The 24737-nt window shown below is 36.5% G+C and overlaps 1 protein-coding gene across 1 annotated transcript; it reads right to left on the bottom strand.

The window, feature by feature from the left end:
• Window positions 1-253: 253 nt before the first annotated feature.
• On the bottom strand, window positions 254-24511 carry LOC149300596 (aldehyde dehydrogenase 1A1-like). Its single transcript, XM_089485058.1, has 13 exons — window positions 24419-24511; window positions 17613-17717; window positions 17021-17161; window positions 16231-16360; window positions 13940-14001; window positions 13007-13135; window positions 12181-12294; window positions 10174-10276; window positions 9360-9544; window positions 6417-6581; window positions 3612-3769; window positions 2202-2276; window positions 254-326 (listed from the first exon to the last, which is right to left on the bottom strand). The coding sequence occupies exons 1-13, from the start codon at window positions 24509-24511 to the stop codon at window positions 254-256; spliced, it is 1533 nt and encodes a 510-aa protein (XP_089341184.1).
• Between the last annotated feature and the right edge of the window lie 226 nt (window positions 24512-24737).

The following is a 24737-nucleotide window of genomic DNA, read 5'->3' as shown; positions in this document are numbered from 1 at the left end:
ACACACATCTCTCTCTAATAAACTGGACTTCAGCACTCTAGATGTACATGTGTCACAAGATAATAAGTACACTGGATACTATGGTCAGATTCATATGAATAATTCCAGAATTTCTGAATAGCTTACCATATATTTCTACTACTGATATGTTAAAATGTATCTTTTAATTGCTTGATTAATACACAACTGGCAGTTAACAGATATTTCAATTCTTCTTGCAAACCACATGTTTTCAGTGTGGGAGATGGCATCTTTAAGAATTTTTCTGTGGGATTTTCATGGTAACAGTCTTAACTTCAGTGTATTCATGCAGGCCATATTCTCCCCTAGTGATAAATAAAATGTCATAATTGTTAGAACATTTGCAGCATTACAGATAGAAAGAGGACATTATAAACACATTTAAATATTATTTTAAATATAAAATATATAATTATTCAGAAAGGTTTAATTGTACTGTGATGCACTAAATGTGTTTCAGGGTTTTCACACTTAGATAACTAATAATTAGCAGATGGTAACATTTTCTTCTAGTATTGGGGGTGCCCACATTTGTATATTTTGAATGGAGAACTAGAAAGACATGATGGCAGTTGACCAATTTTTCCAATCTGAATCACCAAATGGGCCCTTTTAAGTGTATAAATCATTCACATAAGATCAACCAAACAGCAAGAGAGACTCCATTCTAAGGATGCCTGCTTCCTTTGCATCTTATATGAAACTCTGATTAACTCTTCCGTGCCTATGGTTGGATCCTTGTCTTTTTTTCCCTTTATACTCACCACCCCCCTGGGTGTACAGTTGTAGGATTTAGAGAATCATTGTGTATATATAGCACATAATTCAACAAACAAATCCAACAGTAGCATTATTGTGGTCATGTCTAGCATAGTGCCTGACCTTGGGCAGTTTCTCTGCTCAGCCTGCCACTACTCAAGCTTTGCTCCTGATTGATTTCACTGTAGACACTGCCTGTTGCTATTGCTGACTGCACTCAGGGAGCTTCCACTGGTTTCCACTGAGCCCTGATGATCTGCACCTGTAACCTGTTCAGTAATCAATTTAAATCTTTCTCTGGCCTGTATTCCTTTCTTGTTTTTTCATTTCCCTCATGGTATGTAACATGAAATATGCTAATTGGAACATAGTTTTATGGTATAATATAGGATATGCATCAAAACAGGAAGGCCCAATGGATAACAATTCATGTTTACTTAAGCTAAAACAGTCATGGAAAACCTCCAGAGGTAAACATAAATCAAATCTAGTGTTCTCCTATTTTCCTGCTATTATGTGTGAGTCATCTCTCCCATTAACTAAATCGCTCCCCTTGAAGCTCCAATTGACCAAAACAATTCAGTTTTGATCATCTTGACCAATGACTAAACCACTTCCAGGGATAAACATCACTCGATTATAGTATAAATTAAGATTCATAAAAGTTGGGGCACTGAAGATTTCTATTTGTTTTTTTGTTAAGTCTGTATTTTTTTTGTTAAGATAGCTTGATTATTCACATAAAATATGCTGTTGGCCTATCAGTAGAAAAGCTCTTTTGTAAATATGCATTTATTAAACAGCATCCAAAAAAAGTGAAACTAATATCTTTAATAGTCTATATATGAATACTCTTAGGGTTCAAAGGGTTCTTCCCTATTCTAGTTTATTTAGACTATACCACATTGAGTTGCAGTTAAAATTTGGTTAGCCAGTTGGTCACCTATGCCACCTCCAAAGAACTTGACCTCTAAGATCAGAACAATGTAGAATTAGGGAAAAGTGAATGATTTCTGCGACATATACCACATTACTAGTTCCTCCAGGCCCCCTTCTCTGTTTCATGTGCGTATATTTTTTTATGTAAAGTGCTTTATTTCAAGCCTATACTACCATGGGCAATAAGGAAGTCCAGAAGGCCACTGGAAATCACAATGGAGGACTGGTAAGCAGAGGACCATAAAACCATGGGTTTTTTTTAGTTTTTTTACACATTTAGCCACGCGTTGCCTAGAATAATATGCAGTCAGATCTTTAGGTAACATTTCAACCACAACATGATCCCTTTTCTATGTTATCTATACAGTGCATTTTGTTGAATGCCTTTTAGACATGTATGGATATTTTGCTTGTAGAGTTAGGCTGTATGGTAAGTGGTCTTTGCTCCATGGTTTTGTTACCATGGTGTTTTATTAACTTACATTTCCCGTCCATTTCCTGACATCTTAAATCCGCCAAAAGCACACTGAGGAGACATTGCACTATAGCAGTTTATCCTGAAATAAACAGAGCAAATATATTAGAACTGGAATATTGCCATGAACTGAAATTACCCTCACATTACAAAAAACAAAAAAGGTTGTTCAGAGAAAATAATTAAAAAAACTAGTTTCTATTATTTCATTACATTGGCTGAACAACTAAAAAACAAGTATCAACAGTTTGATCTTCTGTATTTGCAGACATGCAAAGTTTTTCTCTTAAACGTAGACTCACAATAAACTAAAAAAAATCTGTATTGACTGACTTTGGTAAAAATAAAAAGTTCATTTTTTTTCTTTGAGCTGCTGAGATCATTGTTTCTTTACCATGACAATGTTATAATAATGTAATATATACATATATATATATATATATATATATATATATATATATTTGGTCTAAAATCACGATGCGCTTTTACCACTAATAAATATATATATATATATATATATTTCAAATTACCGTATGAAGCATTTATAGGTCTTGTCTAAGTAAGAGTGCTGAAAAGCATTTTACTAAAAGTTGGCGGAGAGATCATGTGGATGCCTACTCACTGCACAGTAGTCTAAAAGTGTACTATAAATACAGCCAGCAGCCAGTGATTTGTGTTGGGTTAAACATGTCCTCAGCTCACCTGTTTGATACTTGGCTGAGTACCACAAATGTTCCTGCCCACAAGTCTAAAGGTTACAGCACCAATCATTTGTAAAATAATTTGATGGTTAGTTGGATAACCATGTAGGTAATAGAGAAGAGACCTTGAAATTCTTTTTATGTGGACTGCAATCTATTGGTGGAATTAAGTTGATTTTTTAATCATACGTTACATTGCTTTTTAACACTTTTTCAATCGCAATCAATGCAGCGGAGAGGTGCATGGCCAACTACAACTCCTATGATTTCCATTCTGCTCTTGGATAATGGGAGTTGGGGTTTAGTAGCCTCAATCCTCCCTTACCCTCCACTAAATCTTAGATTGCCCTTTACACTTTTACTAAGCATTTTCACTCCTATATCACAGTCTCCCCAACCCTCTTAGACCTATTACAAACTATGCCAGAACCTATTGTTTCTTATTTTCTTTCAAATATCACTATCCCTCCAAGCCCAATAATCCCTACAATGTTTACTCTCCCCTCCCTAACCTTTATTGACTTTCCTAATCATATTAGAATTGATCTTATAAATGTAATATACGTTATATAATTTGACATGTTACAGGCACTCAATCTTAACATAATATGTATATATAATGTAATGTGTATGTTGAAACTACACTGTATTTACTGCAATGTGCAATTTTACAATGTGGGTATCGTATTCACTGTATCAATAAGTCCTTTTCTTACCATACTGTTCCTGCTTGCAGAGCAGCAGCCAGAGTCATTGCTTTATCCATGTCTTTGGTGAAAACACCAGCAGCCAATCCATATGTTGTGTCATTTGCTCTCCGAATAACTTCATCAATAGTTTTAAATTTCATTATTTGTTGTACTGGTCCAAAAATCTGTTGATAACAAATATTTTCATACATGACAGTTTTTTAAACTTTTTTAAATACTATAACCCTAATTGTTCTCAATATTTCAGATTTACATGGAAACACACCACTTTAACTCCTTCGTGACAAAGGCTGATTTTACTTTTTGTACCCTTCGTGACAATGGCCTTTTTAACATTTCTGCGCTGCTCGTGTTTCGCTGTAATTTTCTTCTTTCCCATTTACTGAACCCACACACATTAGATATTGTTTTTTTCAGGACAAGAAGGGCTTTCTTTAGATGACATTGTTTTGATTGTATCATATTATTTACTATTAAAAAAAGTATAAAATATTGTGAAAAATATAGAAAAAAATGACTGTTTCTAACTTTTAGTTGAAAAATCTTTTACTCATCTATAAAAGGTAATGAAAAAACCTGCTAAATAGATTCTACTATTTGTCCTGAGTTTAGAAATACCCAATGTTTTTATGTTTTTTTGCTTTTTTCTACACATTATGGGGCAATAAGTACATGTAGCGTTTTGCTATTTCAAAGCCATTTTTTCCGAATCTGGTAATTCTTCCCCCCATTCTTCCCCCGAAATGGGTATCTTTGAAGCCAGCCAATGCAATTTACCCCATCAAGTCATATATTTTTGAAAACTAGACAGCCCAGGGTATTCCAAATGCTAGTATTTTAACCCTTTCAAAGCACTAATTCTACCATCAGCCTTTGTCAAACTTTATGGTAGTAATTTTTTTTGCATTTGTTTTTCCACACACATTTTACTTCAGGTATGAATTAAAAGGTTCTCGTATATGTCACTATCACAAAACACCCCAATATGTGTTCAGCAACATCTCCTGAGTACAGCGATACCTCACATGAATGATTTTGCCTGGCTGTTTGGGGGCAAAAGGGCCACATTTGGGGCATATGCCTTTTCAATGTTGAACTTTGGCATTTGGGGATCCACTGCCCATGCCCTATTTGGTACATCTTGGAGCCGGGCCATTTCAGTGTGCCCAATAAAGCCATATATTTTTAAAAACTAGACACCCCAGGGTATTTTAAATGCTGGTATTTTAACTCTTTGTATGCACACATTTTACCACCAGAATTTTTTCAAAGTTTGCAGTAGTATTTTTTTTGTGTGTATTTTTCCCCCACACACCTATGTTATGTATGAATTTACAGCTCCTGGTATATGCCGCTGTCACACGACACCCCAATATGTGTTCAGCAACATCTCCTGAGCGCAGTGATACCCCACATGCATGGGTTTGTCATTTTTTGGGGGGAACTAAAAGGCCACATTTGGTACGTGTGCATTTTTCTAATTGGAAATTAGATGTGTGGCCATCCTTTCCCCCGTGTTATTTGGGACATTGTTGAACCCGGCCAATTCAATTTACCCCATCAGATCATACATTTTTTAAAAGTAGACACCCCATGGGCATTTAATATGCCAGTATTTTAACTCTTTCCATGCAAGAATTGTTTTAAGCTAATATGCCAATTTTAGGACTTGCTCACAAAAATATATTTTTTATATATATATATTTTATTTTTGCCTTTTTTCAACTTGAAGGTTCCCCTGATAGTGACATCAGTGGGAAATTATTTTTACATTTTGCTGGTTTTTTACTATCGTTGATCGCCTCCTAAACGCTTTTAAAACGGGCGTCCGCCGCCATACAAAGTATGGCGCATGTTGACGCCCCGTGGAGGGCAATGCCGTTTCGGTGCAGAAAGCGAAAATAGATGGCTTTCTGCACCCGTTTAAAGACGTGCCGGTCCTGGCACGTCATTTGTCATTAAGGCCTTGATTTTCCGCGACGTGCCCGGACCGGCAATTGTCATCAAGGGGTTAAATATTTTTTATGCATTTTCAAAGATGGTCTTTCCTATACCTCTTCCAGTATTTTCAAGCCTGAAGTTAATTAAGCATTAAAACAGGTAATAGAGGGATGATCGGTGATGTATCCAGGCTTACTAGGCATAGGCCTAGAGCGGCAGGTCTAAGAGGGTAATTAGGAGAGCTTCCCTGGGTCCTAGGGCACCGCACAAGATAAATACACTACTGATGATGATACATGTATGTGACGGACCAACCAGGGACCTTAGGTTGTCCCTCTCCGCCAAGAGCGACTTCTCCCTTTATACTTGACTTATTAAAATGTAACTTAATATGAGACATGGGGTGAAAAACCAATTAGATTCTATTCACAAACGTTTGAGTTGAGTTGGAAACCAAGTTGAGTTGCCCATAACATGTTGATTGAGTTGGCTCATACTGAGCAATTTGTCTACTCCTTAAAGTGAGATCGTCTGCCAGCTTGACAGCAGTTCAAGTCAAATCAACAGGAAATCATAAACTCTTCATAGATATCTGCTTGAGTTGGGTTTGCACTCAGGTTGCCAAAGGGCTCAAACAGCTTCTGAGGAGGAGCTTTGTTGGCCAAGAACTTAGTTAAAGAAGATTATCATATCTACTGTCAACTCACAAATCAAGTTTTTGTGAATGAAGAGAACTGATAGTTAATACTGCCCCTTTTCACATTAGAATAAGGCCTATATACTTAGATTGTTAGACAAATAACTTTATATATATTGCTGTTTGTTCACTTTAAATAAAGTGCAAATAAATATCAACTTATGCAAACATACTTCTTCTTTGGCAATACGCATGTGATCTTTGACATCTGAGAAAACAGTGGGCTGTATGAAGAAACCTTTGTCACCCCAAGCACTGCCACCACATTCCAACTTTGCTCCTTCTTTCTTGCCACTTTCAATTAGCTCAAGGATTCGGTCATATTGTTCTTTGTCGATCTGAAAGAAGAGTTACGTATTGATATATAATGACATATATTGGTATGACAAATGGTATATTTGGAGATTTAGAGTGATCGTGATCTATAAAAGTATCAAATCATTCCATATGTTACATTAATAAAAACACTGAAATTGTGTCCTCCTTTATTAAGGGTAAACGGTCTTAAATGATTCATCTGCCATGAAAAAGCTCGATAAGCTATTCTTGTTAAAACATGTTACATAGATGTAAAATGTTCACAGGAACAAAATGCTAGCATTTCTATAAGCTAAACTGAACTATAAGATATATTGTGAAATTTATTGTAACCTAAACTACTCCTTTGGTATGATGTGGAATTTATTCTTAATCCTCTGTTACAAAAGACATCTTACTTCATTAAAAAGGTCTGCACATCTCTAATTTCTTCGAGATTCCTAATGTAGTATTTTTTTATTCACAATACTACCCCTTAAGAGAAAATTGAGCTAAATAATGTAAAGGGTTTGAATTCAAGATTGTTTTAATGAGCTTAAAGCTTTTCATGATGGCATGTGAGCCTGTCTGGCTGTGATAGGTAACCCTGAGTTCTTGAGCTATGGTGGACCACAAAATACAGCTATAGCCTGTTTTAACTAAATTCTGAATAGGGTTAGACAGCAAGGTGATTGTCCCCAAGGCTGCTATGATTTGAAGATTTGGGGCAACAGCTGGGTCTGGAAGTAATTCTTTTAATTTACTTAGTTTTGGGCTCTTTTAGTACTCATGGCTAAATAATGTCAGCCCTCTCCTTAATCTTACAACTATGACATGGAACATTATGGCAATGTGGAGGTTATGAATTAGGCTTGGTAGGTATGTTGACATGCTGGGTTGTTGTGTAAGTCTTTTTTCCAGTACACAAATGTATTTTAGATGTTGTACCTGTCATAATTTGAAATGTGTAGACTCATGCAAAGGGAATCAATTCCCTAAATTAAGTAATTAGATGACTTTATAAAATTCACATACTATGCGTTACCCCAGCTTCGCAACAGGTGAAATGCAGATGTGTCCAAGAAGAAGAGGCTGATATGACATAATAAGTTTGTTCCAAAGAGTTCCAATTATATTACTACAATATTTTTGGAAAGCTGTTACCAGTGTTTCTAAGTGAAATGTTATTTTCAAGGATGTGTTAAGCCGATTTGTCATGTCTTATCAGGATGAGTAAGAAACGGAATCAGAAAACACTATTCTGCCACTCCTATGATTTATTTACTAAAGTGGGAGTTTGCAGAGGGTGGCAGCTTCAACTTCATGTCTTCACTATGTACAGTGCCCTCCATTAATATTGGCACCCTTGATACATATGGGCAAAGGATGCTGTTAAACGTTGTCTTTAGTGTTTAACCTTTTGATCTTTTCTTTAAAAAAAATTAAAAAATACTCTGCTCTCATGGATACCAAACACTTGCAAACAGAACACATGTTTATCCAAAAAAATGTGGAATATGAATTCATATGAGAAAAATATATTTGAAGGTATATTTCATGCCTATGATGAAATATGTTGGTGGTTCTTTAATGTTTTGTTCTGTCTGCCAAAGGACATGGATATCAACAGATATTTAATGAACACGTGAATAATTATAGTGTGTGATAATTGCTTAAGTGTAAATAACAGTGCAGCCAATCCCTGTTGGTGCGATAAAAACCCCTTAAATCACCAACATAAAATAATAATAAATAATAATAATAATAAAAACTAGTCTTTACTTTAAAGTAATAAAAAGATTTCAGTGCCTAAAAATTAGCTGTATGTTGCTGGGAACTAAAGACCTACAACCTTATCAGTACATACAATTCAGTGGATTCAAGGGGATTTTAAGCTTTAGATCTTTCTTCATGGAAAGTGATAGTGTAATTAGGAGACTTGGCCAAAAAGTACATTTAAATTTCTCAATCCTCAATCTGGGCTGCTTTTAAGATCTTATAAACAACAAGCTCAAAGTTCTACCATATAATCTTTTCAAAGTAAGATATGGGGTTCTTATCTTCCTTGTGAAAAAAGATGTACACATCAAAATTCAATTTGGTAACAGTTCACACACTATGTTTGATCATGTGGGCAGGCCAAGGACAGAACACAACACCTTGGAGTCTCGCCAAAAGAGAATGGTTATTCCGTTGCACGTTTTGATCCGAAAACATAGCAAGCCTGGGAACCTGGCAAATTCACACAGCTCTTAAACTCCTGGTTTCACTCCCATGTATAATTATAATACCTGTTGGTCCGATTATTCATCATACTCTTTCATTAAGTTATACATCAGCATATAAAGCTAACATTACACTGAAACTCAAGGTGGAGGAGTAGATGCTACACGGCTTTTAAAATTGGCTTGCCATACAAAAGCTGTAAAACTTAAAATTAAAAAAATATATATTTTGACATTATGATTTTCAATGGCACAAGCCTTTTGCTATTTTTTGGCTTTAAATTTAGCTTTGGCTTAGATAGGCTTGTGTGTTTGAGGCATATCTACAAACAAGTACATAGGGGCTTATTTATTAAAAGAGAAGAAAAAAAACCAGTTATGTTACAAAGTTAAAAGTAAAAAAAGCCGTATGATCCAACTAATAAATTTAATATTGCTGCTGATTTGCCTGTGTCTGCTGTGGTTATAAGACCTCTTTTAAAGAGACAGTAATGTCATGTTTCTGCACCAATAAGACAGTGTCCATAGAGGCTAAGCTTTCCGTTTTGCTTAATTAAAAGAGTTTGGTTTGTCTACTGTAAAAAGAAAACCCACCTGTGGACCTTGTTGTATCCCTGGACAAAGAGGGTCTCCTAAAACACGTTTCTTGGCTTTTTCCACACTTCGACGTACAAATTCATCATAGATGGGTTCTTCCACAAATATCCTGGATCCAGCTATGCAGCACTGACCTTGGTGATAGAACAGACCATGGTGTGCCTGCTCAACTGCATTGTCCACTGAAAGACACAGAAATGTAATTATTTAGGATCCAGGACTGGTAAAATGGTGTCCTATATTTTTAGACAAAAAAGCCACCATCTCATGATGTTCAACTTACTGTGCTGTGTCTAACACTTTTGGAACAATCATTTCTGGTATGGCCATATGTTCAAACCTTTCTTAGAAATAATGCAAAGGTTTGCCTTATTCATTATTTATCAGGGATTAAGCACCTTATGACTCAACATACTAGAGCTCAATTATTTTAATGTCGAAGTGGAATAGCACCTTATGTTCGGGACATTAGTTTGTGTAAAAATAGCACTTTATCTGTGTTTAAATCTACAACAAAGTCTCTGTAATGTCCTGTTACCCAGGTAAGAGTTTGAAAATGCCCAGCTGAAAAACAGCAATAGACAATTCTTGTAGAGGAAGTGCTGCTTGTACTATTCCATTACTTATAGAACAGTGGCAAAAACAAACATCCCGGTTCTGACATGTTGAACAAGATGTAAAGCCCTCTTTGGTCCCATCTGCTTATTTCTTTACATATGATTGTAATTCCTGCCATTTTTAGATGATGTACGCAACTTTATTTTTGTTAAAATACTGCTATATCATTTAAAGAGATTAAAGGTCTACTTACAGTCTGCATCCGCAAAAATGATGTTGGGACTTTTTCCACCAAGCTCCAGTGTAACTCTTTTAAGGTTACTCTTTCCAGCTGCCTGTTTTATCAGTTTGCCAACCTTAAAAAAAAAAGAACAGAACGTCATGTCAACCTTGTTCTTTCCACATTTCAATGCTCTACATATATTTCATTATTTTTGGTGAATCTATAGTGTTTTTTGTGGCATAAGTTTAGCAATGAACAGGCCTCAAGTCCCAAGGTATTCTTTTACCATGCATTACCCCCCACAAACTCCATAACAGGTCATGCAGGACCCATAGAGTCTGAGCCACAGTATGTTTTTTAGCCTGATAAAAACTTGTCTGCACATCGTTAAGTGGTGGAGATCAATGTTACAGAGGGAGGTACATACTAGACCAGGGGTGGGCAATTAATTTTCCCATGGGGCCACATGAGAAATTGGAATGGTTTTAGAGGGCCAGACCTCTACAAACTACAAACTCCGAAGCCTTGTCCATTTTGTTAACTTATGTGCTGTTTAATAAAGTTATTCAAGCCTACGTCATTGGTAGAGGTGCTTGAATAAGTAAGGCCTGAATAACTATTAGCACAGCACAGAAGTGAACAAAATGAACAAGGCTTCGGAGTGCATACCGTATTTTTCGCTCTATAAGACGCACCTGCTGATAAGACGCACCTAGATTTTAGAGGAGAAAAAAAAGGAAAAAATATTTTGAGCTAAAAAATGGGCTAAAATATTTATTACAATAACTGAATAAGCTATGAACACAGTAAGACACACGCAGTAAGACACACACAGACACAGTAAGACACACACAGACACAGTGAGACACACACAGACACAGTGAGACACACACAGACACAGTAAGACACACACAGACACAGTGAGACACACACAGACACAGTGAGACACACACAGACACAGTAAGACACACACAGACACAGTAAGACACACAGACACAGTAAGACACACACAGACACAGTGAGACACACACAGACACAGTAAGACACACACAGACACAGTGAGACACACACAGACACAGTGAGACACACACAGACACAGTAAGACACACACAGACACAGTAAGACACACACAGACACAGTAAGACACACACAGACACAGTGAGACACACACAGACACAGTGAGACACACACAGACACAGTAAGATACACACACACACAGTAAGACACACACACACAAACACAGTAAGACACACACAGTAAGACCTCCCTCCCTAACCCCCCTTCTCAGTATCTCCCCTCTAACTCCCTAACCCCCCCTTCTCAGTATCTCCCCTCTAACTCCCTAACCCCCCCTTCTCAGGATCTCCCCCCCCCCCCGCCCCGGTCACTTACCTTAAACTCCTGTGTTGGAAGCGTGAGGCGTTTGTCTCGGGTGCCGGCGCTTCACTGCTGATCGCCGGCGTCTGACGTCATATGCCGGCGCCCAGCGTAAAGCGCCGGCACCCGAGACAAACGCTTCCAACACAGGAGTTTAAGGTAAGTGACCGGGGCGGGGGGGGACACCGGACTCATTGGTGAGTCACCAGGACACTCTTTGCGGGCCGGTCCGAGCTATTCAGCGGGCCGGATGTGGCCCGCGGGCCGTGCTTTGCCCAGGTCTGTACTAGACGCTCTCTTTCCTGCCCATATATGAAACATATGGTGGGAACATGGAGTACTTTGAGGTGCCTCACTATGTGCTGAGCGAGTATGTACATTTTCCTAAACATTTTTTTTTGTAAAATCTAAGATAATTTCATTTAAATATCAAATGTATTATTTTAATATATACCGTAGATGTTAATATACATCATAAAAATACCTCTAGATGTAAACCTTGTAGGTATGTTAATCAAGGTTTCTTCTACGAGAGGTTTCATATTACCCGTTAAGTAACACTATGAATACGGAAAAGCAGTGTACTGCTGAGTCTCTTAAAGGTGACCCCTTTTCTTTTTCAATGATTTTTAGATAAAAACTTTATAAAGTTGCAATTACCTCAGTTGAACCTGTGAAAGCAACTTTGTCAATGTCCATATGGTTAGAAATTGCTGCTCCTGCTGTTGGCCCATAGCCAGGCACAATATTTACCACACCTGGTGGTATTCCAGCCTAAATAATAAGAAAATAATAATTACAATATGAGTTAGATTTACTTTTTGGCACTTCTATAGGCAAATATTAATGGTGTCCTAGTGTTTAAAATAAGCATTTAAAAAGGGGATTGTTGTAGTAGCATAGGCATAAAAAGAGAGAGACATTAAATTGTATCAAAGGCACCAAATGCTTGCCAATGGAGCCTTATTATAGTTTGTATTAGATGATAAGCGAGGGTGGCAACGTGTTAGTCCTAACTTAGGTGAGGTGTGAGCAGGGATAGGGGTGCTAGTTAGCAAATACAGAGTTAATAACTGAAAGGCTTAGTTAGAAACATGTAGTTTAACCCAAATTGAAATGCAAGCAAGCACATGCAGTGTAACAATATTAAGCAATACTTATTATGTTATGTTATGTAAAGAACAGTAACAGTATGGTATGCATTGCCATAGTAACCTTAGGTGCAAAAACAATCCAGCATGTTTGTAATAATATCAGTTTATCAAAGACAAACCTTTACTTTTTAATTATATATACCGTTTTTGTTACTGCATTTAGTAGTTTTTTTTTTATACAAATACATAAAAATCTAAGATTCATAACAAATGGCATTCATAACAATATTTAGAGCACACATCATTTAGAACTAGAGCAGCCATCTATGTAAGTTCAGGGTTTAAGATTGGCACATTCTCATTGACTATGACTTTGCACAAACTTTACTCACCTCCTTTATCAGTGATCCCATATACAGAGCAGTCAGTGGTGTTTGCTCGGCTGGCTTGATGACAACTGTGTTACCACAGCACAAAGCAGGAGCAATTTTCCACGAAAACATTACAAGTGGAAAATTCCACTGAGTGGAGAAAAATCACAAAGGTTATGATTTTTAAAATGCCTTTTATTACAAAACCTCAAGCAAAATACTCAGAATACTTATTGTACATCCGAAGACTACATACATATAAAAAGGTAGTTCCGGGTACATAAGTGCCTGTATGAGCAAACCTATAATGGTTTCCTTATTCGATCTCATGTTCATTAGCTACATCTTGGATTTTGGCCTATTTTGGCTATTGGTGTTATTTACAATTATTATAATTCATAATATAGGAGGGTACAGAATTACAGGTGTATATAACATAACCAGTTTACTACAACTCTAGGTAGTAGTTGACTGTAGTAGTAATAGCAGGCAAAGGCTATGTCCCCATTTGTTGCTGGTGAGCCTCGTGTCTCCATGTCAGTTACATCAGAGCTGCACAAATCCGGTCCCTAAGGGCCGCAAACAGGCCATGATTTTTGGATATCCCAGCATAAGCACAGCAGGCATTGCAATCCAGATTCATTAAACTATTTGACTTCTGGCAAAGATTACGCAGAGTTCATGGTCTGAATACAGCCCTTGAGTACTGGAGTTAAGCAACCTTGAGTTCCCAGGGTCTAACAGATTTATCTTTCATGGGGTCAGTGAAACCAGTATGGTGTTATTTTTCTGTTTATTTTTCTAAATGTCATTTTATTGTTCTGGATTATTTTCAAAAAAAATAAAAATTCTAAGCATAATGTGAATTGCTATAAAATCATCTTTTTGTAGAGGAGGTATAATTTAGACATTCAAAATAGGTACTACGCTATATAATATCTCTGTTTTACTTACAGGGATTATTTGACCACACACTCCAACAGGCTCATGTCTTGTAAAAGAAAAGAAGTCTCCATCTATACAATGACATAATGAGTTACTGGAGGCTCTAAAGCTTAGAAAACATATATAAAAGGAAAATCATTTTCTTCCTAGGCCGTTGAGGAACATAAGGCTATTAGCTAATTCTCTGTCTTTCTGATGACAGTACATTGAGAAATAGATAATTGGGCATACCCACAGTAGATCAGAAAATGTGACAATAGCAGATAAGTCTTTACAGCAAAAGAAGAATGTTGGACTTCCTCCCAGCAAATATGGTAAAAGCTAATATAGCGAAGGAAGTTATGCATGGGATAGGCATAAAGTTATTCTGAATATAATGAAGAACTACCGTATTTGCTCGATTATAAGACGACCCTGATTATAAGACGACCCCCCAAAATCTGAATATTAACTTAGGAAAAAAAGAAAAAGCCTGAATATAAGACGACCCTAAAGGAAAAAAGTTTTACCAGTAAATGTTAATTCATGTAAACTATTTTTTTAAATAAAAGCTATGATTGAGAAAAATATTTTTTTTGTTTTTATTTCCTTGTATTTTCCAACCTGTCCCCCAGTTACGCACATCTGCCCCCAGGCTTGCCACACCAATATGGCACTGTGGCCCATGATATGCCTTTTAACCCTCTATATGCCACTGTGCCCCATGGTATGCCTTTTGACCCCCTATGTGCCACTCTGCCTCCAGAAATGCCTTATACCCCTATATCCCATTCTGGCATTTAGGGGGTTAAAATGCATATTATGGGGCAGAGTGGCATATAGGGAGGTATAAGGCATTCCAGGAGGCAGAGTGGCATTAAGGGAGTTAAAAGGCATTGTATAGAGCACTCTGCCTCCAGAAATGCCTTATACCCCTATATGCCACTCTGGCATTTAGGGGGTTAAAAGGCATATTATGGGGCAGAGTGGCATATAGGGAGGTATAAGGCATTTCAGGAGGCAGAGTGCTCTATTAAATGCCCCCTTAACGCCACTCCAGAAATGCCCTATGCCCCCATTTAACACACACACACACACACCCTATACCCCCATTTAACTAACACACACACACACTCTCTCCCCCCCCTCTCACCCATCTCTTCCCTCTCTCCCCTCTATCCCCTCTCAGCCCTCTCTTACCGGTGCTTCCAGCCGGGGCAGCAGGTTGACGTCGCCTTCCGCTGCAGCCGGAAGGAGGTGGAGTTGGCAGGGGGGGTTTGTATGCGTCCGTCGCGTATACTTTCCCCGGCTGTCAGAGATCAGAGTTCCCCGCACCGGTGCGGTTCCGGTGCGGGGAACTCTGATCTCTGACAGTCGGGGAAGGTCTACGCGACGGACGCAGACAACCCCCGCTGCTAGCCACACCTCCTTCCGGCTGCAGCGGACGTTGTCTACGCGAATCGCGTAGACGTCAACCCGCTGCCCCGGCAGTACAGCAGGAAGCACCGGTAAGTGTGTGTATGATGGGGGGGGGGTGAGACAGGAGGATCCAGGTCCCCTGCAGCGGTGGGGGGATCTGGATCTTAGTCTCCTAATCAGACCTCTATTTGAGGTCTGATTAGAAGACGACCCCGATTAGAAGACGAGGGGTATTTTTCAGAGCATTTGCTCTGAAAAAAACCTCGTCTTATAATCGAGCAAATACGGTAATTAAAGTCTGAGTCTTTATATCAGACTACTTTGGCTGAATGGTTCTAATCTGCCATCAAACTCTATGTTTCTATATCGAACAGCCTCACTTGTATCTTTCTGGATAAACGTGTTTGTGAGTAACTGGTTGTTTAGACAAAAAAAGAGGTATTTTTATTTTCTGTGTTTAGAAGAGGTCCATATCATATATCTAATTGTATATTCCCTGCTGACCTGTTCTGCATTTTGTCCTTGTCTAACTTTGGATATTTGATCCCATTTGTTATGTGATTCTTTGTATTTCAAGGTTCATTATTCCACCCACTGTCTGTTGTTTATTGGGATTCTTGTCCTTATTTCCAATCAATCTAGAAAAATGTGAACATAACTGTGTCTCTTCCAGCATAATACGTTGTCATAATTAACATTACAACAAAATTATTTTCTTGCATATGGTGGCTATGGCAATACGAAATTAAAGCTAAATGTGTTATTCTATTTTTCCTACTAAGCCATACATGAACTGTTGTAAAATGACACCCTTTTTCTTTTTTTACACCAGCAGTACCTTCATTATTATTTTAAAACATAATATAAGCATATAACACAGCATATACTGCTACATAACATACCCATTGGTACTGTACGTCCAGTATTTTTATCTGCCCAGCCTGCGCAGTAGCGTAGCGATTTAATAGCTCCTGGTATATCTGCCAAATACGATGCACTAAATGGCTTTCCGGCATCAATAGACTCGATTGTCTAAAATACAAAAATAATAAAAACACTTTGGGAGAACTGTATCCATCTCAGTTTGTGTTAAAAGACTTTTTATTAAGAGGTAGACAGATAATAGTTCTACAATGACGTTCATTTACATAGCAAGTGGGTAGTAACTGAGTATTGGGGGGAAATTAGATAGATAAAAATTACTTAGAAATAGCATTTAGCCTCAAATACCTGTATCTTTATCAATTGCATGTTCTGGCCTAGTCTGACTGATGGCAGCAGCCTCAACTACCAAAAACCAGGGGCAGATTCCCCTTGAGCAATCAGGCTCCACTGTGTGCCTCTTGCTTGATGGCCTGTTTGTGGTTCACGACTGTAATGTCGTTATAATGAATAGATTTATTTTCCAGGCAGAGTCCACCGTTAATTTAAAAAATACTTGCTCATAGGCAACAATGAGATATGAGATAACATCATAATTTAACTCACCACTCAAAACTATCACCTTTATTATGATTATGTTTATTTGATGTTTCGTTCTTATTTTAGGATTTTCTAGATGTAACATCCATCACAATTGAATTAAATTTAATAAAAATGTATCTTTACTCTTGCAATGTTACCAACAGCATATGAGAAGTAGAGTTTTACAAAAGTGGTTATAGTTAAGTAATGTATGATGCCATTACTTACGCTTAGAATTAAAATATCTCTCTCCATGAGGTCAGCCAATTTATTCAGCAGCTTTCCTCTTGCTGATGCATCCATTGTGCGCCATGGGGATCCAATCTGGAATGCAGCTTTAGCTGCTTTTACTGCTTTGTCTACATCTTCCTAGAAACCAAAAAGTTAAGTTTTCATACATGAAATGATGATGGCATGGGATGTTCACTATGTTAACATGCTGCTTTAGGCTCATTCTCATCAGTTAAATTCATGACACAGGTAGAACTGTGGCATATGTCAAAGTTATCTGTCCTCTTCCCCATTTGAAGAAACAGTGATAGGGTTGACTATTGCATAACAGTGCTAAAGTGCATAAACAGTAATAAAAATCATGATGACACAGGGATTTTATATCCAAGAATACAGCATTAATTTCAAGTAAGATCACAAAAGTCTGTTTAAAATACATATTAAAAAAAAGAAGAAGTAATAGTATAATGTTATAAGTGCTCATAATGATCTGTATTGGTGTGTCAGCTATGCCGCCAACATGTCGGTAATGATGCCCTCCTTAACTTACTACGTTTATTGAATGTGAACCATAATTAAATAACAATACCTTATCTCCTTCTTCAATGTCACAGATTTTTTCTCCATTAGCAGGATTGTAGACAGGGAATTTCTTTCCACTACATGAATTATGCCATTCATTGTTTATAAAAATCTGGAAGAAATAAAACCATAAATGACACACTACAACATTATTGTTGGATCAAGCTGGGTTCTTTTATCACTCCCAATGCCACTGACATTGGCAAAGCCAGTGAAAAGAGCATTCTTCACTTGCAACTATATTCAAGTAATATATACATCATTTATACTTTGGTGGGCTAGCTGCATATGGGTATGACAAGATGAACTTATAAAGACTGATTCTATACTGGCACTGGCAAAATCAGATGTTCTATACTTTGGGGATATAAACATAAATTTTGGAAAATATTTACCATTTATGGTATCATTTCATAGGTGATAAATAGCTATTTTTTACTACTTGGTTAAATGTTTTGTATCAACTTTAAATAGTAAAATCATACTTGAAGTTTTAGATATTTACCTAAAACTAATGAACTTCAGGTCACATAGGTGAGAGTTTGAGCAAATCAACTCAACAACATTACCATGCATTATTAAGGGCAAATACCACAGAGCTTTAAGAAGAGCCTGACTTTAGAGAAATCTCCCTGAATTAAATATGCATCTTTCTCACAGGAAAAGTATTGTTGTCTTTTCATAATACATTGTGAAGTCAATAAAACTTACATATAAACTGTAGGTTTAGAGAATAAAACCCAGACTTTTGTGAACAGGGGTAAATTTCATGGGCAAGAGTGCCTGGCTGCAAATAGTCATCAATGATTGATGACATGAATTTTTTATTTTTACAGAGAAGATGTGCTTCAACATTAAAATGTTAGTTGAGGGAGACCGAGAAATGGTTTCTCAAGCTAATAACCAATAATTGCATGTCACTGCATTCCAGAGGATTTAAATTAATTTCGACAGGGTGCGAAGGAGTCTCCCAATTTACTTGAAGGATTTTTAGTGATTACACAAATCACACTGCTTGGCTGTGATACTTGAAGGCTGTTGCCAAAAGGCACATATTCCCCTCAGATGTGAGTAGGCAGGCTTTACCAGACCTCATTATGCAGAACTCAAGCTGTGATCAACTGTATGTGGTTCCATATCCCACTCTTCCATGCATGGGGAGTTGCACATGTGTTTCAAAGGAAATTATTTTTGAAAAACCACAGGAAATGCTGGCTTGATCCGAGAAAAATTTAAGGTCAAAGAGTTAAATTCAATTTCTTTATTATTTTCAGTAGATTCTGTTATGGTGCTTATGACACAGAAATGTATGTTACAGTTGTTCTTGCTCTAAATATTAGGCACACACTGTTCTCCTTTGATTCTGCACCCTGCCAATGAGCCTCTGGATTGACCTCCCGTAGACATATGATTCAAGTCTTGAAGCTTTGTATGAAACAGAGACAGCTCTGTTAGCTGGTAGCAAAATATGAATTACGCTATTGTTCGGCTCCTTCTTTGTGACAGTGTACCTTGTGTCATGAACAGATAGTGTCATTGTATTATGCTTTCTGGAAACTAATTTTTCTGCTATGAAATGTGCCACATGCCGCAAGTATCAGAATTATCTTTTCATTTATCCACCCAGCATTGTTGGTCCTATTGAGCTGATTGTCTTGTAAAGGCAATTGTCTCCAAGACGTGCCTACAGGGAACACATCTTAATTGAAGTATTTCAAGCATGTCAACATAAAAGGATTTTGTTTAAAACAGGTAATGTTTTCTCATTAACCAAGTATCGCTGCATGTGCAGTATTTCTTTTTTGTATAGAAATATAGGAAAATTGGTGGGTACAAAAAAAAACTCAGCATAGCAACGTGAGTCATTTATAAAGTCTAGTGCCAATATGTAATGGTGGCCTACAGAGGTTGGTCAGAGAATCAAATGATAAATTGTGAGCTATTTAAGAAGGGTGTCGATATCTTTGTGGAAGCTAGATTGAAGAGATTGCCGCTCTCCAAGATGAATTTTTTTTTTTTTATCAACTACCTTTTCTGTTGTACCACAAAGGCTGGAAATAATCTCATCTAGGACTAGATAAGTAGCCATACCACTACTGGCTTATCTACATGATTCTGATTAGGGTATTAATCAAATTGAATGGATATATAAATATACTTATATGGGTGTAGTTCAAATTACATGACAAATCAAAACATATATCAACTGATTTGATAGAAATTGAAAAACCTTTAACTCAACCCGTTTTCTGAAGCGTAAAATAACCTCATAGATAAAGTTTCTGGGCAATTTGCCATATAAAGTATGGCTAAAGAAAGAGAATTAGAAAACCAGTAACTGCTATTATAGCTAATGCAATAAGCAGTATCTTAAAATACTAATTTCCAAATATATCATAGTAAAAAAGAAAAAGTAGGTTGAAGGTGTTTTTTTAGCCAATTTGTTCAGGTTTATTTTAATAATGTATATGTAAAGTGACAGGTTTTTTTTTTACTTCAAGTAAAAAAAATACTATTTACATACTAAGCATAAGCAAAATGCTACCAAACTGTGTTTTTCCACCTAGACAAAGCTTTTACTAAGTTTAACATTCAAGGTGGGGGACTGACACCTTCTGGCCCTGGGGCAAGTAAAGCCCAGTAGCTTTAAAGTAATTAAAGGATCAGCTGCCTCAGAGTTTTTCAAAAACAATTTCATTGCCATACTTAAAAGCTGAAGGCTTGTCAGTTTGTCTGTACTCTGAATAGTGTTTCTCTGAAAAAGAATATCCAGTCCACAGCTTTCTTACCGCCACTTGTTGCTAGCAATGCCACCCTAGTCTGTTTAACCTGCGTCATGCCAATGGCTTGGAAGGGACAACTTTGAGATCATTGCTGAACATGCCTTATGACAAATGAACATTGGGAACATGTGAACACATGTTTCTAATGCCTTTGCATGCAGTTGCAGTGATCGTAAAACCTGGCGACACACCTGACTGGTTTAGGGAGGCAGCTACCGTATGAGCAGCCAAGCAGGGTTTCTCCACTCAACTCAGTTTGCGAGTCGTAAATATAGTTTGCTTCACTGATCCTTTAAATATATGTGCATTGACAGTTATTTGATTTGATATGGTTCGGACATTTAGAGTAATATCGATTGGGGTTTTTTTATGTAAGAAGAATAGTACCTTTAAGTGTAGCAAGTATTTAATTCACTGTTTTAAAAGTTAAAGTAAAACAAACAAGATGCTTTCTGCCTGAGCAGATCTTTGGCAAGTACTAGTTGGGGTTGGAAAGAGTTTGCAAAAAGCTGATTGAAATGCAATTTCTGGTGACTTTCCAACCTAGTGTACACATATTTTTAAAAAATGTGTGAAAATACACCAGAACATATTTGGACCTCATGGCTAAGCTGGATGTCTATGTTTCTTTTTTCATAGAATATTAGGGCTAAATCCTCTCCTTTTTAACTATAATGCAGGTAATTGTTAATGAGTTTAGACAGCTTTTCTAATTGTGCAGTGAGGGAAAAAAGACAGGAAAATGATCTGATAATGCTAATTTGGCATTGATATGTAATCTAGAGATCTACCTCCAAAACAATTAAACTAACCGCAAAACACAAGCTTTTAGTAGTTTTGATACATTCACTTAGCTATGCCACAAGCTAAAAGCAACAGTTTTCCTTTAGTATGAATTCTGCACACTGTAAGCAAATTTCTTGACAAAAATGAAAATGTGTTGATTGTATGTGTGTTGTATTTTCAAATGTAAGTAGACAACTTAATAAGCCTGATTTATATTTCTTTAAATAACACCCAGTATTAAATTGTAAGCTTGGTTTTCAATCTGTTGACATCACATACTGGACAAATCCCTCTTAAAGGGATCCCTGATATTTCAATTAAAGAAGAATCTATTTTAATTTGTGAGTACTTTAGCATGTATTCTTCAAAAGGAGAAAAAAAAACATATTTGCGTGACCTAGAAGCTAGGAGGCGGAGGAAACAACAAATTCATATGGGGGATTCTGCAGGGTCCCCCATGCATTTGCAAAAACAACACCTGAAAATTTGAAAAGGGACTACATAGCTATCATATGCATTACCATGAAGAAAGTTGCTGGGGTGTCCCTGTAAATAATGCATACATTTATTTTTTACTTATTGTTTTGTATAGTGACATCATATTCTGCTATGTTGTAAATAATTAAGATTTACTGAAATTTTGGTTATTATGATTGGATGGTTTCATTTATTAATAGACTTGAGAACTGTATGTTTAACATCTGGTTTGTTTTTAACAAAACATTTGTTACGGTAGTAAAGAAGCAGTTTTAATATAAATGTTATAACATTTCATTGTTAAATAATATTACTTACATTATGTCTTTGGAAGGAGTATTGCTATTAATATGGGTTCATTAAAAACAATCTAGATAACACACATTATAACTAAATTATTACTACAAAGGGCAGAATAGTTAGTAATCATTAGAAAAAATGAAATAATGTAAATGCACAAAGATGTTCAAGATAGCCTGAAATGCAGATATTCCTCCTTCCACAGACTGAAAGGCATATGTATTGTGCACAGTGAAAAAGTTCTATACTGTATATTATTACATCCAATAAATAAAACAAAACTAATTGAAAATATTTCAGTTTTGCATATAACAATAATATCAGGGGAAGGGCGGTGTTTTTGTGTTGTTGATCTTGATATTTGCTTAGTGTTCACCTGTTCTAACCTATCTAATGATATCCGATACTATATGCTAACAGCTACCACACCTATATACTGCAAAGGAAAACCTCTGTTCTGAAACCTCCAGGAACACTAAAAATTAGACTCCTTGAAAACTATTCTTCCAGTATGCCCATTCCACAGTTCATAGGGCAAGATCAAAGACTCCTTTTTGGTGTTTTATTATCCCTATGAATGGAGAATTCCTGGGACCTCCTCAGGTGGATACAAAAAAACAGCTACCTACATTAAAGAGGGGAGAGGATATTAATGGGGCGTAATAAGATGGAGAATGATTCCCCAAATTATAATCGATGTTAACTTTGTTAGTTTTTAACCAAATGGCCACTTATTCTGCATTGTTGTTAACGAGTAACTTAGATGTTCATTAGTCCTTTTCTCAATAGTTAAGATTCTTTTTATTATAATATGTAATATTCTCACTATAGCTCTCAACACAGCACATCTTATGTGAACTATTAAAGTGTCAACTACACATCACTCAGTTAACTTAGACATAATAATTAATGGACTAGAACACCACAGGTTATAATTTCGAGCGTCTGTAGACATTGTATGTCTATGATTGTCTATTACTATACTGCCACCCATATGTGCAGTCGGTATATGTGTACAAATACAATTATAATATACATGCACATGTAGAGCAGTGAAGTGATAATATAAGTGCCCCAAGGTAAGCAGTGCCCTAATATTTTTCTACACGTTAATATGAATAAGGTTTCTTGCACTTATACAATATACTTGCTGTAGGGCTGCCATAATATCATTGCTGCCCTGCATGACGACTTATTATAACTAAGCTGAGATGGCAAAAGGGCAAATCAGGTCAACCTAAATATTATGTTGCAATCTGTGTTTGTCACTCCAAGCTGTTATTCATTTGGCATTGCACCCTGTAGTTGTAATTAGTTCAGATAGATGCCACGTAGTTTATATATTTGAAAACTATTACAACAACCTATTAAATATTTCTTTTTGGAAAGTATGTGTCCTATCAATTTAATCAGATTCAAAATAATTTTGTCTATTAAGGTAGTCGTAGCTTAGATCTTAAATCTTTTTGTGTAGGGCATACTATACCCTGAATAATACTGCAACAGTATATTATCATTCTGTTTACATAATAATTATGAGGTATGTAATGTGTCATTTATGTAAATGTCGATGATTTTTACTTTTTGGATTCCGCCCTTCTGTTTTCCAACCAGAGCCCCACATAAGCTGATAAGTCAGATTAAAAAAAATGGAAAACAGATCCACAACAGATGTATGGGGAATTGCTGTTACGGTACTCAGTTGGAAAACCACACATAAGTATTGCGAAATGTATTTTCATGGGAAGATAAAAAAAAATAAATCTGTCCAACTTAGAAGATTTGCATTGTATAACATTTGCAAGCTCGAGTGTTAGTGTGCAAAAGCTGCAGAGTGTGTTAACAGATATTAACTGAACTAACGTTTGCCAAATATGTTGAGCATGTTCATTTCTTTTACTCCCTGGCCTACATTCCAATACTATCTCATAAAGTCTAAAGAACAAAACTTCTACAGTCAAGCAGTCTGCTAATATCTCTTCTATGTCTACTGATGTATCCTGATGTAAAAAAGCTTAATAATTAAGCCGCTTTACAGACAACCTGTATATTTAAAAAAAAAGATAAAGGGACTCTTGATCCTGGAACACTAGTGCTGTAAAATAAGAGTGTAATGCACACAATTGCTCATCTGGTGGTGCTTAATGGGTTAAAGGGTTTAGAGTTTAAAAAAAATGTAGCTTTTTCATATATTAATTACAAATACAATTCAATATTAGGTTCGAGGTGTAGTGCTATATATGGAGTATGTGAAAATATATTTAAGTTTATATATATATATATATATATATATATATATAATCAACAAATTGATAGAAAGATAGAGAGATCTGTACGTTTAAACCTGCGGAAAGAAAATTTGAGTTATTTGTTCTTGTGTTACACAAATATTAAACAATATATATGGTAACAATTAAGTATCTTTTTTTAGAAAAGGAGTAACATACGGAGAATAGCTTTTCCTTACCTTGGTGTATTTTATTTCCAAGTTGCTGAGAGGAGCAGGCAGGTTTTTAAACTGGCCACAGTTTTCAGCAGGTTTCTTAGTTTCAGCTGACATTTTAAGACTATACACTGAAATACAAGTGAATAAAGTAGAGTATGGGTCAGGCTCAGGCAGTGCTTTTATCCTGACTGAAGACACGGCTTTTACTCTTGTCCTTTAGTTCACATTGGATAAAATATATTTGCATACAAAGATATGATTGGATAAACACATTCATAGTCAGAAAGCAGAGCTTTGCTATGGTAGCCCCTCCTTCAAAATGCCTTCACTTTTATGTGAC

Source organism: Sceloporus occidentalis, unplaced genomic scaffold (assembly GCF_023333645.1).
Source record: "Sceloporus occidentalis isolate IW3139 unplaced genomic scaffold, rSceOcc1.0.p SCAF_24, whole genome shotgun sequence".
NCBI lineage: Eukaryota > Metazoa > Chordata > Lepidosauria > Squamata > Phrynosomatidae > Sceloporus > Sceloporus occidentalis.
The sequence above is the reverse complement of the archived record's forward strand: the minus strand, read 5'-3'. Positions and strand labels throughout refer to the sequence as shown.

What these genes read in the sequence shown, in the direction of transcription:
- LOC149300596 (XM_089485058.1), bottom strand. Translation starts at nt 24,511, where the DNA reads ATGTCAGCTGAAACTAAGAAACCTGCTGAAAACTGTGGCCAGTTTAAA. An exon ending in TGGGATCACTGATAAAGGAG is followed by an intron (nt 12,295 to 13,006) that starts GTGAGTAAAGTT and finishes CTTATTATTTAG; the next exon opens with GCTGGAATACCACCAGGTGT. An exon ending in GGATACAACAAGGTCCACAG is followed by an intron (nt 6,582 to 9,359) that starts GTGGGTTTTCTT and finishes CTCTTCTTTCAG; the next exon opens with ATCGACAAAGAACAATATGA.